Source organism: Pleurodeles waltl, chromosome 9 (genome assembly GCF_031143425.1).
Source record: "Pleurodeles waltl isolate 20211129_DDA chromosome 9, aPleWal1.hap1.20221129, whole genome shotgun sequence".
Lineage (NCBI taxonomy): Eukaryota > Metazoa > Chordata > Amphibia > Caudata > Salamandridae > Pleurodeles > Pleurodeles waltl.
The window spans coordinates 503,213,934-503,232,368 of NC_090448.1; the positions used below are offsets into that span (position 1 = coordinate 503,213,934).

Here is an 18,435-nt window from a genome sequence, read left to right on the forward strand (position 1 = left end):
AAAAAGTTGACCGGGACCTTCCAGCCATCGTATCCGAGAAGGGCTCCACGGACGTCGGATCAAGATCCAGGTTTACCCCGGTCGAAGGATTTTCATCTCGAAAAAACGACTAAGTCCGAAGGTAAAAATCACCACCGAGGAAACCGACTTCGCGTATCCGGACAAGGGCTCCAGGAGGTCGGATTCAACTGGCAGGTTCGTCCCGGGGAAGAAAAACATCAAAAAAGAGACTAAGTCAGAAGGTAACTTTTTAACCGAGGCCTCCCGCGACTTGTAGCCGAGCAGGGCTCCATCGCGGTCGGCCTGAAAGTTTGACTTTGCCCCGGTCCTGGTGCAACCAGATGACCCGATTGGCGCTTTTTGTTTCTATGCGCTAGAAAATAATAATACTTTAAAAATTCATATCTCCGGTTCCCCTGAACCGATTTTAATCGTTTTTGTGTCATTTTAAAGATAAAAATATAAGCTATTTTTATAAATTGGTTTTGGATTTTTAAACTGTTTCCTGTGTTTTATTTAATTACTGTTGTGTGATATTTGAATGCTTTACACTTTGTCTCCTAAGTTAAGCCTTGACGCTCGATGCCAAGCTACCAAGGGTAGAGCTGGGATTAATTTACTGAGACCTAACTGTACTTTTGTGGAGGTTTGTGGCTTGTTGCTAGGTGTAGGTACCTACCTGCCCTACCAATAACCCATTTTCCAACAAATTCAATATGGCACACCGAGGTATGTGCCCTCTGAGGGAAATTTCTATTCTACAGTTGGTGGTTTTCACTAGGGGACGAATACCTCGGTGTAATTCCTCATCTTCAATTTCACAAGCAACTCTGGCTACACTTTTAGAATTTAGTCCAAGTTGCTTTGAATTTAGAAATTTCCTAATTTGTGCGTCTGATTCTCAATTTATTCCTTAACTGTTAAACATTACTTACTTGGTATATAGGGGGTTATTCCAACTTTGGAGGAGGTGTTAATCCGTCCCAAAAGTGACGGAAAAGTGACGGATTTACCACCAGCCGTATTACAAGTCCATTATATCCTATGGAACTCGTAATACGGCTGGTGGTATATCCGTCACTTTACCGTCACTTTTGGGATGGATTAACACCTCCTCCAAAGTTGGAATAACCCCCATAGTGTTCAAATATAGAAGATTAATGACATAAATAAAGTTACTGGTGAACCTTTTTTGTTATGTTCTACTGTCTTGTAACAATTAACTTCAGTGTTGAACTTATATATCCCACAGGCTGTATTATTTTAAATGATATTGTTTCTCAACAAAGCTGACCAGGCCAACACACAAATCAGCCTCATACCATAAAAATCTATCTGTCTGTACGTCTGTCCTTCTATATCTATTTCTAAGGAAAAAACATAGGGGGTCATTCTGACCCTGGCGGCCGGTGACCGCCAGGGTCACCGACCACGGGAGCACCGCCAACAGGCTGGCGGTGCTCCCGAGGGCATTCTGACCGCGGCGGTTCAGCCGCGGTCAGAAAGGGTAAACCGGCGGTCTCCCGCCGGTTTACCGCTGCCCCATTGAATCCTCCATGGCGGCGGAGCGCGCTCCGCCGCCATGGGGATTCAGACACCCCCTACCGCCATCCTGTTCATGGCGGGAAACCCGCCATGAACAGGATGGCGGTAGGGGGTGCCGCGGGGCCCCTGGGGGCCCCTGCAGTGCCCATGCCAATGGCATGGGCACTGCAGGGGCCCCCGTAAGAGGGCCCCGCAAAGTATTTCAGTGTCTGCTTTGCAGACACTGAAATACGCGACGGGTGCAACTGCACCCGTCGCACCCCTGCAACTACGCCGGCTCAATTCTGAGCCGGCGTCCTCGTTGCAGGGGCCTTTCTGCTGGGCCGGCGGGCGCTCTTTCGGAGAGCGCCCGCCGGCCCAGCGGAAATGTTTAAATGGCCGCTGCGGTCTTTTGACCGCAGTGCGGTCATTTCACGGCGGTACCTTGGCGGACGGCCTCCGCCGTCCGCCAAGGTTAAAATCACCCCCATATTCTGTTAACACATTAACATTTCAGTCCCTTCCTTTTCCACACTAGGCCTTCAGCAAAAAGATAGCTACTGAGACCAAAAACTATAGATTGTGACATTTCTGATTTTAAGATTCTCAATGCTTCTAAAAAATTCCTGGTCCCCTTATTACATTGGTTTTATCCACCTCCTTCTCAGATTAGCATAGGTTTGGCAAAAGAACAAATACAAGATTTTCTTCAACACTAAAAATGCATAATGTTCAATTAGCTTCCCCTTCATCAATAGAACTAGGTGTCCATATGATCATGTTCGATTTAATCTGGATAATGTCAAAACGAAACTTCATTTACAGCAGTTTTTGTTTTGTTTAACACTTAAAAATGGTAGAGAAAGCATTCCCAGCCTAAAATTGCAATGGGCGCTGTTTTAATGCGTATTCCTAATGAGCTTGCTTCAAGACCTTCTTGGAGTGAGCTGTTAATGAGTTAGAATCAATCCAAAAGGTACTCAAGCCTAACTTAATGAACAAGGCCTGGACATGTCGAAACTATGGGAAGGTAACATGGTCATCAAAGACCCAAATTTCCTTTAATCCATCCTTGTAGCAAGTGAGTTCATGTGTAGCCCAAAGTTTTACCCAGAATAGTAGAGGTCTTAAAGCAGCTAAATATCCTAATTTCTTGATGCCAATATCATAGGTGTGCATTTGGGGAGGCGTAGCAAGATCCCTACAAATTTGTGTTCGCCTACTGTAAGTGTATCCAGGTTGTTCACCTCATACATTTCCACCCCATAGAAGGCTGCTATTTGGACCCTATATTTATAGACTAATAAGGCTGGTGACACTGCCTTAGATTTAGTGGCTTGGTGCTTTTTAAGAATTGCCATTACATTTTGTGGTAAAACAGTTTGGGATTTATTTATTTTGGGGTTTCCATGACAAGTTTGTCTCTATTGTGCTACCAAGGCAGCTAAAGTTGATCATGTGCTCCAGTTGTTGTTGTTGAACAGCAATATTTTTCTTAAAGGACTTGTGCAGTCTTATGGCCATATATTTAGTCTTGTTAGAGTTAATTTCAAGATTCTTGATGGTGCAATAACCATTTAAACTATCCGATAGCTTTTGCAACCTCTTTTGTGTCTGAGATAGAAGGATAGTATCATCTGCAAAGAGTCATGCAGGTATTGGAACCCCGCCTAATTTCGGGGAGTCATGACTGCACTTGTGCAGATGCTGCATAACATCACTGATAAATAATGAGAATAGAGTTGGTGCAAACACACATCCCTGCTTCACACCCCTTTCAGTAGGTAGGGCGTCTATAGGTTCACATCCAGGGCCCCAATGAACTTCAGCATAGTTGTTTTGATGGAATCTGACCATCTGCACCAGTAGATCATCAGGTACACTTTCACTTTTCAACAAGTCCCATAGAAAAACCCTTAGGGCAAGGTCAAAAGCCACTCCTAAGGCAATGAAAGCTGCGTGCAGATGTCCGCCCTTCAGTTTGGTGTACTTCCACGCTATACACAGAAGCCTAAAGACCGGGTCAATCATGTTAAACCTTGTTCTAAAACCTGCTTTGTTAGGTGAAAGAATGGTATTTTCTACTATCCAATTACTGATTTTGTTTAGAACTTATTTGGCATATCTTTTTGCGAAGTGTCAATTAGACTAAAAGGTCTGTAGTTGGCCGGATCTTGTCCATTAACCTTTTTGAAGATAGGCACAATTTCAGATCCCCTCCAAATGCCTGCTACTTGTGCTCCAGAGGCCAATGAATTGCATAACAAATTTACATAAGGTACCCACACTGCCTTATCATGTCTCCTAAGATCCACAGTATTTTATCGGGACCAGGGCGGTCCCCGGCATATTTGCATCTATTGCTTGCCTGGTCTCATGTAGATTAAAGTAGGGAACATACGCCGTGACCCTATTCAACTCAGTGTAGGTTGGCCCATATGGAGCCTGCAAGTGCTCAGTAGAGTCAGAAAATAAATGGGTACCTACTCCAAGTGCCCAGGTCTAGAATATGCTCTGTACTAGTGTATGCATCTTTGCTACCATGAGCTGTTATTCTCCAAAATACAGTGTGGTCTTTATTCTTGGCTGCAGAGATCAAGTTGTTCCAATTGGCCTTATCCCAATTCTTCTCAGCTAAGGCTAACGCTTTCTTGTATTCTGCACTACCATTTCTGTCTCCATGTTTTTGGTCTTCGGCCCTTAATAATTGCCTCTTGGCTGCTCGACAGCCCTTATTTGCCGGGTATGTTGGGGGCACTCAGGTATACCTACTTTCACACATTTCTAGGACGTCTTGGTCAAGTATGACTTTATGCTCTAGACCAAAGAACAATGGATATTTATGATGAGAATATCAGAAGGCAGGTTGTCTATAAAATGAGAAAAGGAATTAAACAATGCATTATAAATCTCAGCCATGATATCTGGTTTGTTCACAATAAGTGGCCACTTAATTGACCTATGGTCATTACTAATGATCGGTTGGACTGGATTACTAGCTGTAATCTGAACCCCGGTCTCAAAAAAGAGTCCCACGCACTGCTAGACAAAGGGGGAAATTATCACTATCTTCTCTACTGTCCACTTTGAAATCTACTAACCTGACCCAATTTGTGACACCTATGATTACATAATCAATTCTGGACTTGGCAGCACTTCTTTTGAATGTATGCACTCGGGCTGTCAGATGACAACCTGCCACTGCAGGCTTGCAACCCGTGCTCTGACACAACGTGGGCAAGTTGCACTGCAGCTGCTGTACATGGGACAGATGTGCCTGCGTCCAAGGACGGAATGCTTCTTGCTGTATTCTCTTCCTGAAGGATTGATTCCAGACCAATTATTGGCTCAAACTTGCAATTAAAGTCTGTGCCTATGAAAACTACAGCCTCAAGGCTTATAGAACCAAGAACACTGTCTGGTATTACCACCACTGGAGACTCCACACTAGATGTTCTTGGTCTCACTGACCAGATATACTTCAGCTCGATTTTGTGTTTTTATCTTCAGTCCAAGGATATCTGGTGAAGATATACTCAATACTTCTATGGTCATGTTTAAGGAGATTTTAACCCACGTGACCAATACCCCTGATGGCTTTCCTCTTGTTGAAGGACACGCTAATGTGAAATGGCCTGTCTAGCTTATACGGCGGCTCCGCCAGCCACAATTTCCAGAGTAAGCAGAAGTTAAACTGATCCATATATTCTTGCCAATCTGTGTGGATCTGTTTCTGTTTTTTTTTGTTCAGAGGAGATTAGCACTTGCAAATAACTAAATAGCTAGTTGTGCAAAATGTCTAAAGCTACGACTGCCAAGGAAATCTCTTTTGGAGCTTCTCCCCTCTTAACATTTTCCGCTGTCAGTATTCACTGTCCTAGCCAGCTGGGATACCACAGAGTCTCCCACCTGTTCTAAGACTCCCTAACCTGAAGTATGATCTCGGAATCCATCCTTTACAACCTATAACTCACATTATTGCTCCAGCAACCTGTTGCTCTTACTCAGGTGCTTTAAAAATACCCAGCACAACATGAGAGGAGCATGCTGTTGAGTTATAAACCAGTTTCTTGGATGGACATTGCCAGGCTACAGCTGGTTCAGAAATGCAAGCAGATAGATTACACTAGTGGGTCAATGGAAAACACCCACACCAAAATAAAAACAAGAATCCAATGTAAAAACTATAGATCATTATCTTACAGTAAGGCCTATTTCCTAACTGATCATGATAATCTATGTGACAGGTTAACACACAAAGTGTTGGTAATAGTTTTTCTAAGGATCTTTAGATTTTCTTGATATCTTTCTATGGTTATGAAATAAGCATGGGCCAGAATTTACTTCCAAATGTCTACTCTCATTGTATGAAACAGTGTTTTATGGAGAAAGATGCGATAATTGTGGAATGATGGACACCCTAGATTTCAGGATGGTGATATCAGTGCAATATGAATCAGTTCATTGGAATCTGGATGAAAAAGTTGGTTCATTTTCAATGGCAGGATATTATCATATTTACGGGCTGAAAACAAATTTTAATCCTGTGAGAAAAGCACAAAATCCTCAAATACGATAAATAGTCTGCAAAGTAAAATCAAAAAAATTGGTAGATGTGTTGATTTTGCATGTTTTTAGCATTGCAGAATGGAAAGGTCAATTTTGTAAAAGATCAAGGGACATGATAAACCTTAAATAAGATGATAACGCATTGAACAGAAGATTGTCACCTCAATCCCAAAACGTTAAAGGGCTCAGAAATAAAGATGAAAGAGAAATAATATATAAAAGTAGCATGAATGAGGGCAAGCAGAATGCAAGTGTGCACAGTTTACGGACACAAGGTTGCACAAATCTCAGTCTTTGAGTAGGGCAGAAGAAAAGAAATGTTATTTTGCAACCTTCTCACTATTTCTAACACGTGACATTCTCTTTCTATACAAGTGGTTCAGAATTGAGTTGTTGCCTTTTTTGCCACCTGCTATTGCTTTGTTAAAGGTGACAAAACAACTTGCCATTTACTTGATATACAAATTATGCACCTTCAGAAAGTATGAAAAGCCTAGAGGCAAATCAAACTTCACACTGGAAACCCCAAAAGCCAAAAAGAAAACAAAGAAGAAGAAAAGGCTATCCTCCAACCACAACTCAAGAATATGTCATCTACTACCAGAGAATCTAAGAGTGAATCCTAACTATTGGTAATTTGATATGTATCAAAAGCACAATTTTTGAGTCTGAATCATGCAATCTAAATATTGTTTTATGTACATTCTGAAACAGTATTAGAGGACTGTCACAAATTATTGTTATTGTACTATTCTCTGCTACTTGTAGGCTTCTCAGTCTCATGTGGCTAGTTCTGCACTATACAAATACATTCAATAAACAAATACATTGAAATAGTAGATTGCTTTAATCCAAAGTACTATTGTTTCTTCTACCCCAGCTCTGTTTTTATTTTCCTCTGTTGTCTCCCAACCATTTCCCTTCCACATGTTCCTCGCCACCTCCCCTCGACCTCTTCTGGGCCTCAGTATTATAAACTGTCAATACAGCATCAGTTTCAGTTGTCACCTGCCTGAGGGGAGTGGTCATGGTGCTTCCTCTTTTTGTTTAAATAAAACTGGTTGGTACCCTGTTTACAAGTAAGTTTCTGCTTAAGGGGTGAGGAGTAAATTTCTGTAGGAGTAACCCACATAAAAGCAATGGAATGAGCATGTGTTTCCAACTTTGCAAGTATATCTATGTGATTAGGGCTCAGAAAGACTACGCAGGTCAGTCAGACTCAAGGTTCATGCTATAAGTATTAATATAAAAATATACCTCCTTCTGTGCATTCAGCATGTCTCTCGGAACATCATTCGGCATTTCAGGAATAGAAAAACGTTCCTCGCTCATTGAAATGACCTTGTCCAGTTCTTGTATTGACTTCATAGAGTCACTGAGAATGCTCTTTGTTTCCAACTCTGAATTTTCAATTCTCGTTTTGATTTCTTGTAGTTTAATTGGCTGGCTAGCTTCTCCTGCAGTTGGTGAAAGTGTACTACTTTTGACTCCATTTTGAAATGATAAAAACTCCCCTGTGAGTTCTTCTTTGCCTTCTGCCTTGTGCGTTACCTACAATGTTTTCCAAAGAGAGAAAACAGAAATTTCTGTACTTTTAGTGAAATTATTCATTTTAGCTGGAAAGCTATGAAGTTACAAACAGCAATGTTCTCAAAACTCGTATTTAATGAAAATGACATCATATCCGTGGAGCGGAGGTGTTATGCTCCTAACATGCTATCTTGGGTTCACGTAATAGTTACACATCAGTCAGACTTTGGTCTCTAATTTCATATTACCACCCTCAGAATCACTCAAAGGCTTTATAGGAAGATAATACACAGTTTTTCACTACACCACAAATGCCCTTTTGACACAAATAGAGTTCTTAAACAGGGGCCATGTTTATGGCAAAGTGGTGCAGTGCAGCACACCACCTTGCTGTGCTGCACTGCGTCCCTGGGAAATGGCAGGAAGGTACTGTATTTAAGGCATACAGCGCATTCTTGTCCTTTCCCCCTGCTCTGGTGCACAATGGGATGCCGAGCCCCAACGCAGACTCTCTTGTACCAAGGTGAAAGGGTGTCTGCGTGGCATGCAGGATTGTTTTTGCGCAGGAAGGTCCTCCTTCCTGCACAAAAACAATCCTTAGAGGCATATTCCTCTATCTATGTGCACTGCAGAATGCAGCACACATAAAAAGAGGAAGTGACGAGGAGAAACAAAGCTATTTATCTTAGTTACGCCTCTCCAGGGAGGTGTACCTTTTTTTGGCACATTACCAGGTTTACGAGATTTTGTAAATCTGGAAATGTGTCAAAAACCATTGGAGTCACATGGGAACACCCACGCAATGCCTATGGAATGTCCCCCGATCTAAGTTGCATTGCATTACTTCAGATTTGTTAACCCAGTCAAAGCGACACAAAGTGTCTTTGCGTGGCTTCAGAAATTTGACCTAGAGGTTTGAGTCACGCATGTATCACGTTGGGTGGCGCACTCACGATGCAAAGCTCTCATTAATGTGTCCCTCAGTTTTCTGTACTAGACACAAATGACCAGTATGGACTATAACGTGATTTACAGGAATCCAAACTCAGCGATAAAATTAAGCTTTCAACTAAATCAGAATTCTGAGCTGTGCCAGAAACACCAGACCCCAGGTTTCTTTTCCCTGTTGACAGTTCACCAGGCAACACCTGTCAAAATGTGCATGGAGAAACAAGCTTGAGTGGGGGGGGGGGGGAATCCTGCAGGAATTGGTGTGAAGGTACCAATTCCCATGGCTACTACCAATCCATGAGTAAAACCTTGTAATACTAGGTAATACCACACCAGACCAGATATTTTATGAACATTTTCACCATGTGAGTAGTTGGGTGGGGCCTCGAAGTTGGCTTGGCTTAGTGCCGATTGTAGCACGTGGCACTTTTTAGTTTACTGCCTCTCCCTTTCCACACCAAAAAACAAAACCTTGAAGGCTGTCACTGATGTCCTGGGGAGGTTTTGCACCCTGTAAAGGACATAATTTGCTCAGAGCATCAAAACAATTAGCTTGAAACCTGCTCTCTGCAGGGGTTTCCAGCTAACTGTTTGCACAACATGTGACATTGGCTCTTCACCAGGTGACTGTATGATGGAAGCCCATATTGTGTGACACACAGTGGGACTGTGTGAGTTGGAAGGTCTGCCACGCCTCAGAATTACTGTAGCCTGGAATTTCAACAATTTCAGATGTGAGATTCGCAGTGCTTAACAACTGCATACCTCGTTTGCAGGGCTAAATGTCTACTGGCCTAATATGGAGTTTTACAGATGTATTACTCTGTCATAAGCATGAAGAATACCAGTCTACCTTAATACAGGTATGTCATATCCTATGGCACTTGCAATCATGCAGATGGGATATCTGTCACATATGTGACAGTACAAACGGTCAGAAAAACTGTATATCAGGACCCAAGGCAGACTACATATGCACCCAAATTCCTAGATCATCAATATGACGCCGGCAGGAAACCCGACCAGAAGCATACAGGGGTTTACCACAAAATGTAGAATCCCACGATTGATGCAATTATCGTATGTGTGTGTTTTCCCCCACATGATTTTCACGAGGTATATGCTGTCCAGATACAAGAATGGAAAAATGCATAATTTCGAGTTTTCACAGCTCAGAACGTATGGGAAAACACAATATTGCTGTGTTATACCACAATCTGAGATGCAGAACTTGGACAGTGGGGTAATATAATACCCAATAAATACTACTGTATTCTATCTCCCTGGTGTGGTAATAATGCATTAAAATACCATCCAGAGAGGAACTGGATGCCTTTTAAGGTTCACACCTAAGGAAAAATGTGCTTTCTCAGTTTGTCAAAATATGTATTGCGATGTGGATCACAACAGTAGGCAATAAGTGTGCATCGAGGCCCACATTTATGGACTTTTGACGCAGGACAGCACAACAAGTCACCTTGCTGCGCTGCCATGCGTTAAAGGAAAAGGGCAGAAATGTGCTGTATCTATGGCAACAGAATTCCTGTTTTTTCCCACTGCACTGGCACTATTTTGGCAGCCTAGTGCCAAAGCAGGCACTTTTGCATCATGCTGCAAGGGTGTCTGTGTTGTAGGGCAGGATTGCGTTTGTGCAGGAAAGGACACATTCCTGCCCAAAAAACAATCTATGGAAACATTTTCCTCTTCCATTGTGCGCTGCACAATGCAGCACACATAAAAAGAGGAAAACCGAGAAGAAATAAAGATATTTCTCTTTGTTGTGACTTCCCTGGGAGGCGTACGGTTCTGGTGCATCTCCAGGTGTACAGGGTCTTGTAAATCTGGGGGTTTTGCATGGGAACACCCACTGCAACGCCTATGGAACGCCTCCCTTGCGCAGAGTAAGGCAAGGCAGTGATTTGTGCTGCCTTGCCTTACTCCATATCCATGAGTCCATTCAAGGCCATGAAAAGTGACTTTGTGTTAACGTCGCTGTTGCGTTACAAAATGTGTCACAAGAGAGGCGCAAGGGGCTCATAAATGTGCCCCTAAGTGTATGAATGAATGAAACCAGATTGAGTAATTAAAGGTTCACAATTTAATTTCATATTTGCACGCTGAATTTGATTTTTTTATTTTTTATTTAACACAAACGATTCTGCTAAGTATAATAAGTACATTTAAGTATAAATGTTTTAAAATGACCCCCCCCCCCTAAAAGAAAACCGAAAAATCCGTTTGAACGAACTTTTCAGCAGAATTTTCACGCTGTCAAACCTTTCTGTGGCTACTCCTGGGATTCTTTCGGATTACCCTGAAATTGAAAACGTACTCCAACGGTTGCAAAACCTATGGAAGTAGACTAATTTTGAAACCCGGAATTTGTGATTCCTGGCTCTCCTTTTTTTCTCTGTTTGTTTTTTTCTTAGAAGACTGTTTTGGGTCTGACATGTGGAAAGAATTAATTCTGCAATGAAAGGAGAAATGAAAAAGAAAGTAAACTGCAGCTGGTGCGCAATCAACTCTACATTTTTTGTACAGTTTCTTAGTTTAAAGTCCAGCATTCAGACATGCCTACGTATCAAGCCAGGAAAGTGGGAGATTTTGAAAAACAAAACGGGGCATGCATTTTCCCCATTGAGTTCTAATGACGCAGATTACATTTCTGGTGCGAGACAGTTAAAACAAAGCCATTTTTCACAAAAAAATATAAAAACAGGATGCTCCCAAACGAATCGCTTCTGTTGGCATGTATGAGCATTGTAAAAAAAACGTTATTGAAGCCAGAATTTAAGCGACAGCATCATGTCTTTACCACAATTGCTCCTAATGTGTCAAACCTTTCTCTACCTTACATTGCACAGTAGAAGTTTAAGATCACTGAACCATATGCATATTTCACTATGAGTAAAAAAAAAAAAATCATATTTACAGTGGCAAAGGTGAGAAAGGAATACATTTTGTAAAGTTCTCTGCAATTTGTCGTGTATTCTTCCAATATATGAATTAATGTATATAATGTAAAGTTGTTGTGCAAAAGACAGGATTTGCAAATGTTGATCTAATTATTCAATGCCATAAGTTACTAGGAATTTCAAACTTACTACATGTTATTGCCACATCATCTACAGAAGATGAGGAAATATTCGAAGAAAATGCAGGACATAAGGGTAACGTTGAAAAACTCAGACGGGTCTTAAACTAGTTATATTTCTCTTCACCTGATCATGTTCTCACCTAAGGATTTTTTATAGCTTGTGTGGTAGCTTATTAAGCCACAGTTAGGCAGCCAGCTACAGCAAAACAGGCAAAATGCAAACAGGCTTTTCTAGAATCATCAACATAAAGGGATCAAAATATGACTTTAAATAGTGCGACAGAAATCCGTGCACAAGCCCTGTAGATTTCTGTCAATGATCCAACGACGCGCATATCGAACCTTGCCTGCATCCTTCTAAATACAGACACTTCTGCCATTAGCAGTGTTTTCAAAAGCTCCCAGGTAAGAGCCAAAAATGTCGATTTATTAGGGAAAAAAATAAATCTTGTGTAAAACTCAAGTATGACGGATCAGTGACGTCCATTATTATCGTTTCACTTCATAAACCTTAATTGCATTGCACTTTCAAGATGCAAGTAATATTTTACAACTACATATTGCATAAGCTGCTGTTAAACAGAACATAACGCAAAATAATATCGGTACCGAAGTATAATAGGGGTTTTACACCTACCTCCGTTCCTTCTTACGAACCCAGCTGCAAGCTTGTGGCAGAGAGGACTGATCAACTATCAGGAGAGGGCTGATTCAAAGTTCATCTGTCTGTTTTTTAAATGAGTGTCAAGGTGGGCTAAGAGTTAATGTTTGATTTTTACCGCTCACTGAGGGTCGCATGTCAATAGATTTACAGTAAAAACGAAAACACGCTCGCCAATGGGGTGTAGATCTTCTTTACTTCAAATGATTCATTTTATAGTTTGAAAGTCCTAGTCTCAATTTAGAAATATACATGCAAACTTTTGTTTGTGGATTTTCCACATTGATTATTGCCCTCATGGGGCGCTTCAATGCCCTTCATCTCCCCATATCACTCCCAAAACTGGAGTGAGTGAATGGTTCAAATTCAAAGTGCATGGTGCTGGATTTTGAATCTGCCATTTATAAGGCAGTAGTACCCTGAAATGGGACTGAAATGACCACACACAAATTAGGATGTGGTCCACAGTGCCACCTTTTTATCTTTGCAGTGTTGACCCGCTCCTTACAGGATAGATCCCTTCTCCCATGCTGAAGTCTTGTGTGTATAATAGTATCTGGTACAACAGTGTCTAAGCTTTGCACCAACAGGTTTTAACCCCTTAGTTACTGAGGCGTTTCTACCCTTGTTTTAATTGTAACTAGCTGGTTAATTGCTAGACATTTTAGTATTTTGCAGAAGAATAGGAGCTTGGACACTCAAGGGTAGCTGGGGCACTCAACTACTGTTACAAGGAGAAGGGTTAGCAGTTGTTATTTTCATAGCGGTAGTACCACAGTAGAATAGAAATGTTCTTGGTAGAACTCAAAAAGCAGGAGAAAGCATGTCTAATTTACAGTAATACTTTCCCAAATTCCTTTCACAGTGGATATTTCTGGTTGCAAAATATTGCTATCTGTGTCTTCTGTATGAGCCTTAATTCTGGGTGAAAACTAAGGGCATATTTAGGAGCCCCTTGCACCGCCTTAGCCTCATTTGTTTTACACTAAGGCGGCGCTAATGTGGCCTTTCCCCAGCCCCTATTTACAAAGTGGTGCAATTCATGCAATGCACCACTTTGTAACCCTTTGCACCACATTATGCCTGCGCCAGGCATAATGTAGGCAAGGGGGCCTTACGGCACTAAGAGGCCCACAAAAGTGGTGCAGTGAAAGTTAAAAGATTTCACTGTGCCATTTTTTGCACCATTTTTAAAGGCTGATCAGGTGTTAAAATGATGCACCCATAGAAACCTATGGGCCTCCTTGCACTTTGCTACACTTGCGTCATGATTTTCGAAGCTAGTGTAGCAAAGCGCCACAATAGCATCAACATTTTTTACCCTTTTGTGCTAATGACCGCCATGGTGTGCCGTATTTTAAATACAGCACAACCATGGTGTTGTTAGGTGCCGGTACGGGGGGTGGCTCAGAAAAAGTGGTGCATCAGCTCTGATGCTCCACTTTTTCATAAATATAGGCCTGAGTGTAGCATAAGTGAAATTCTATACGTTGTTACACTTATCTACATATACTCTTGAAACTTCAAAATGAGAAGCTGCAAGTAATGTGATATATTCCTGACTCTAGAAACTCTCAGAGTAATGCCAGCTTCGGGTTGACTAATCCATGCGTAAAGAGTACCAAGTGACGTTAATGTGAATTGTTTCTCTTGAGTCAATAAGTCTAAACCATAGGTTCTACCCATTTGAAGTCATAAAGACAGACCTCTTGTTGAAAAATCTAAATAGAGGGCTGTGGAGGAGAGTCTGTTGCGAAGATCATTAAGATAATTTTTTTTATCTTCTGCAGGTAGTACCCTTAGGAGACAGAAAACATCTATTTTCGGTCAGAAGTCTGGTCAACGGTCATAGGAAGAAGGTCCAAAAATTGAAAAGAAAAACAGAAAACATTTAAGAAAGGCAGCCTAAACGTATTTGTGAAATCTCCATTTCTCCTCGTACATTGTACAGAAAAGAACTTCAGGGTGGAGAAAATAAGTAATCCCTATATAATGAATTTGGGTTTTGCTCCTCAATATTGAGCCCAGGATATTGTTGGATCAGTAGGGGCTCACGGGGAGCGGAAGGGAAGGGTTGCGTGGTGGGGGGAGGGGTGTATAAACATTATTGTTATTATTTTTTAAACACTTACCTTCTCTCGCCGCCGCACCGCGCCTCTCCTTGGTTGCTGCAGGCAGGCACAGGCTCCTCGCCTGCCCTGCAGCCAATCCTAGCGCTGCTCAAAGCAGCATTAGGATTAGCTGGGAGCACCTAGCCAGGGCGCTCCCAAGCAGACTGAGAGCCTGTGCAGGCTCTCTCCAGCCCAGCAAATGTGTTGGACGGGGCTTGGCCGGAGAGACCCTACTGCGTGCGTGTGTGGCCGGCCTGAGACGGACGGCCAAACATACATGCTTAGTTCTGAGCACTCCCCCTCACTGCTCGTCACACCGTGGCCCCGCCCCTTTACCAGAAAATGATAATAAACTCAGTTTATTATCGTTTTCTGGTAAAGGTTTAGCAGCTGCTGCTGCTGGTGGGGGGCGACACTCCTCTGTCCTAACAAAGGAGCCGCCCCTGCATTGGATACTAATATCGAAGACAAAATATCGAGTGACAAAATATCAAATGGTAAGTATGTAGGGATTTTGGTATTTAGACAAAATATTGGGTCCAAAATTTCATATGAACAAAATATTGTGTCAAGAATATCGAGGAGAACAACATTAGTAAAGGTAAGTTTCTATGGGTATGCAAAGGTTTACTGTACATAACCCCACATACATGTACCTGGACGATATATATATATTTTCAAGGTACATAGTTGTGAAGTTTTAAATAGTAGATCATACTTACCCATTTGCACTTACTTTCTTGATTTTGATCTTCCATATTTTTGACACTATGAGGTTGATTTAAGAGCTCATAGCGCCTCCTTATGCCACCTTAGCATCATTTTTTTTACGCTAATGTGGCCTCAACGAGGCCAAAATCGCAGCACCAAATTTACAAAGTGGTACAATGCATGCATTGCACCACTTTGTAACACTTTGCACTACATTATGCCTACGTCAGGCATAATGTATGCAAAGGGGGCGTTCCCCCGTTAGGTGGGGCCAAAAAAATGGTGCAAAGAAATCTAAAAGATTAAAACGCCTGCTCAGAGCAGGCGTTAAAAGGAGACATGCCATTGTTTTCAATTGGCGTCAATAGGCTTTGCAGGATTAGTCAACAGTTTTGATGCTAATCCTGCAAAGCTCCGAACTAGCGTCCACAATTTTGACGCTTTTTCCCCTAACTACTGCCATGGTGTGCCGTATCTTAGATATGGCGCACATAGTAGTGCTGTTAGGAGGATGCTAATGGGAGCAAGAAAAGTGGCGCTGCACTGGGTGCAGCGCCACCTTTCTTAAATCAGGACCTATATCTGTCCACATGATATTTCTGCCCTAGATATTCTGCGAGTGATCTGGAATTTCTATACTTACCTACTGGACGGTATATATATATATATATATATATATATATATATATATATATATATATATATATATCGGCAAGGTAAACAAGTAAATCTATCCTTCCCTCCGTGCACATACCTTTTCATATTTGTCCCTAGATATTTTGTCTACATTAGTGTGCCACAATATTCTTGTACCTTCCATGCAAGAGTATTGTCATGAATTTAAGATTTAAATAAGGATTTGTCGGATAGAGGGACTTTCATTTAAGCCCATCTCTTTAGCAGAAGTTCCTGCAAAGTAGCCCCTGATATTTCTCTCTGTTGTCAGTGCCCGCACGAAGAAGAGTGCGCACAATCCAAGTCTTACACGGTTATGTGGGGGAGGCGGGAGGGAGGAAACTTTGGAGGGGGCCCGTGTTTCTTTAAACGGGCACATTGTTCAGTGTACCTGCCTATACTCTGCCCCGCTGACACGCAATTGTGTTAAAATGCAGCTCTTAGTAAATGCTGTTTTTTGCATATACTTTTTAAAGTTCGTTTGAAAGCAGACATGACAGGCTGTCAGCTGCCATGACTTTGCTCTCAAAAAATAAACTGCCAGCGATAGATTTTGCCCTCACATGACCTTACATCTAAGCTACTACTTTAAGACAATTTTGTTTCTGTGTTTGCTATGGATTTTACAAACAGATGACATCCTTATTGAGCAATTTTCTCCCGAACGGCCGATTCTAGATAATTGGACCTTAGCAGTATTTTTTGTGTGCATTTTGCCCAGGTACTTTTTTTTACGCTCATAAAGCGGTGAAGTCCTTTATCACTCAGACTGGGATACCGGCTTGCTGCATTTTGGCATGTATGAATTTAGAGTGTAGGCTTACAGGTTCCTTTCGGTCGGTTCAGAGCACGTTATGCGCGTTTGGGTCAACTGGATGTCGTGTTACTGATGTGCTGGCTGGAGTCAAATATGTAAATAAAGGTGAAGGTCAGCCTTGTCTTGCTCCATAGAACAACTACCCAGATTTAAGAAAAATGGCACCACTTTTCTTGCGGCCCCCAGCACCCCCCTACCGCTCCATATTTAATATACAGCGCAGGGTCAGGGCAATAGAGTCAACATTTTTCCCATTATTGTTGTACTTTTCAGGATTAGCGCCAAAAATGTTGCCGCTAATCCTAAAAAAGCTCATAGAGGATCATTATAAATAATGGTGTGCCTCCTTTATGGCACATGGAGTTAAAGTTACAAAGTGGTGCATTGCATGCATTGCGCTACTTTGTAAATCTGGAGCGGCAAATTTGGCCTCGTTGAGCTACATTAGCATATAAAAAATGGAGCTACTATGGCACAAGGAGGAGCTAGGCCCTTTTAAATCTGGCCTACATTGCTTGATTGTCCGCATATCGGAAAAGCTGTGTGAATTTAAGTGGGTCACTGGAAGGTGCCATTGTATGTCAAAACAGTTGTGATTGGTCTGTCCGAAGATTCCACTATGGCAGTTGAAAGGACCCTGCCATTTTACAGGGATCCTACGGATCTATCCCAGACAATTACAGAAGGCATCTATGTAAGGGTTCTGCATTAGTGCACAGTCAAATATAGATTTCTTGCCAGCCTCTAAGTCTACCAATGTAGAATTGTGGTTACCTGCACCAGGTTTCTGAACTCTTCCGAGATGCCTTAGTTCAGTGCTCAATATGACCTAATGGTACTAAAATGGGTGGCAATAATGGGTCGTGGACTTCCATGGATCAATTTGTTTCTTTCCAAATGGTGTAAAAAAGTGGAATCGGAATAGTTGAATTTTCCACATGTCCAGTATCTTCTGACAGTCCTCAAAATCATCCCTCTTCTGGCTCTTGTTCAACATTTACCTATTCCCTCTGGCACAGTTGGTTCAACAAATCTAAGTTAACTTCCAAATATACACAGTTGAAATGCACATCCATTACAGGCTAATCAATAACGAGTTATCCTCATCTTATGTACCACTAAATATTCTGAAGCCCAGGTTTTATTAAATGCCTGTGTTGTTACTTTCAACTGGCGTGTTTCTGTGTCCTCCAGATCCTTCTCCAGGGGGCTTCTTCTTAACCACTTCATGCAGTTGCTCCTTCCAGTACTCAACTAACTTAGCATCCACAAACCATGGAGCTGTCATACCCTTAGTTGGTGTTCTCATTTGGATTGTTTTACCTTTTACTATTTCTTGATGTGTGAGGACACTAATGGAAACAGTGCTTTTAGGTCAATCACCTCTGTTTCGTATTCAAGAGCTTCTAGAACACTGGACAAACCTTGTTCAAGTCTGTGTTGTTCAATTTTACATCTATTGCCAATACTTCTATCTTTTACCAGAGCATCTAGCATTTATTGTACGGCAATAGTACATATGGTATATAACTTTCTAGTGTGGCCATTAAGTATGCTTGCCAATTTTTCATGCAAGACTCCTTTTTCTGAGTTTAAAAAAGGTACGGGCATTTTTTTGTACAAGTCACCTTTGGGGAGCTGCATGCCTTGCCAGCTTAATGTCCATTTGTATTTCTAGGGATCTCTCTTTGCTGCTATCGGAAGTCAACCTAAAAAAAATAAACGTTGGTCCTTGTATGGTAGTAAAAAAAATGTAAAAAAACAGTGTGGATGACAAAAAAGGGTGAGA

General features: G+C 41.7%; 1 protein-coding gene across 9 annotated transcripts in view; it reads right to left on the bottom strand.

Annotated features, from left to right (window-relative positions):
- Window positions 1-18,435, bottom strand: part of SYNE2 (spectrin repeat containing nuclear envelope protein 2) — a 1,823,309-nt gene that overhangs the window by 1,279,503 nt on the left and 525,371 nt on the right. For all 9 annotated transcript variants that reach the window (XM_069207355.1, XM_069207357.1, XM_069207362.1 and 6 more), the window contains exon 44: window positions 7,351-7,644. In XM_069207355.1, coding sequence (XP_069063456.1) covers window positions 7,351-7,644 — 294 coding nt within the window. The remainder of the gene's footprint in view (window positions 1-7,350; window positions 7,645-18,435) is intronic.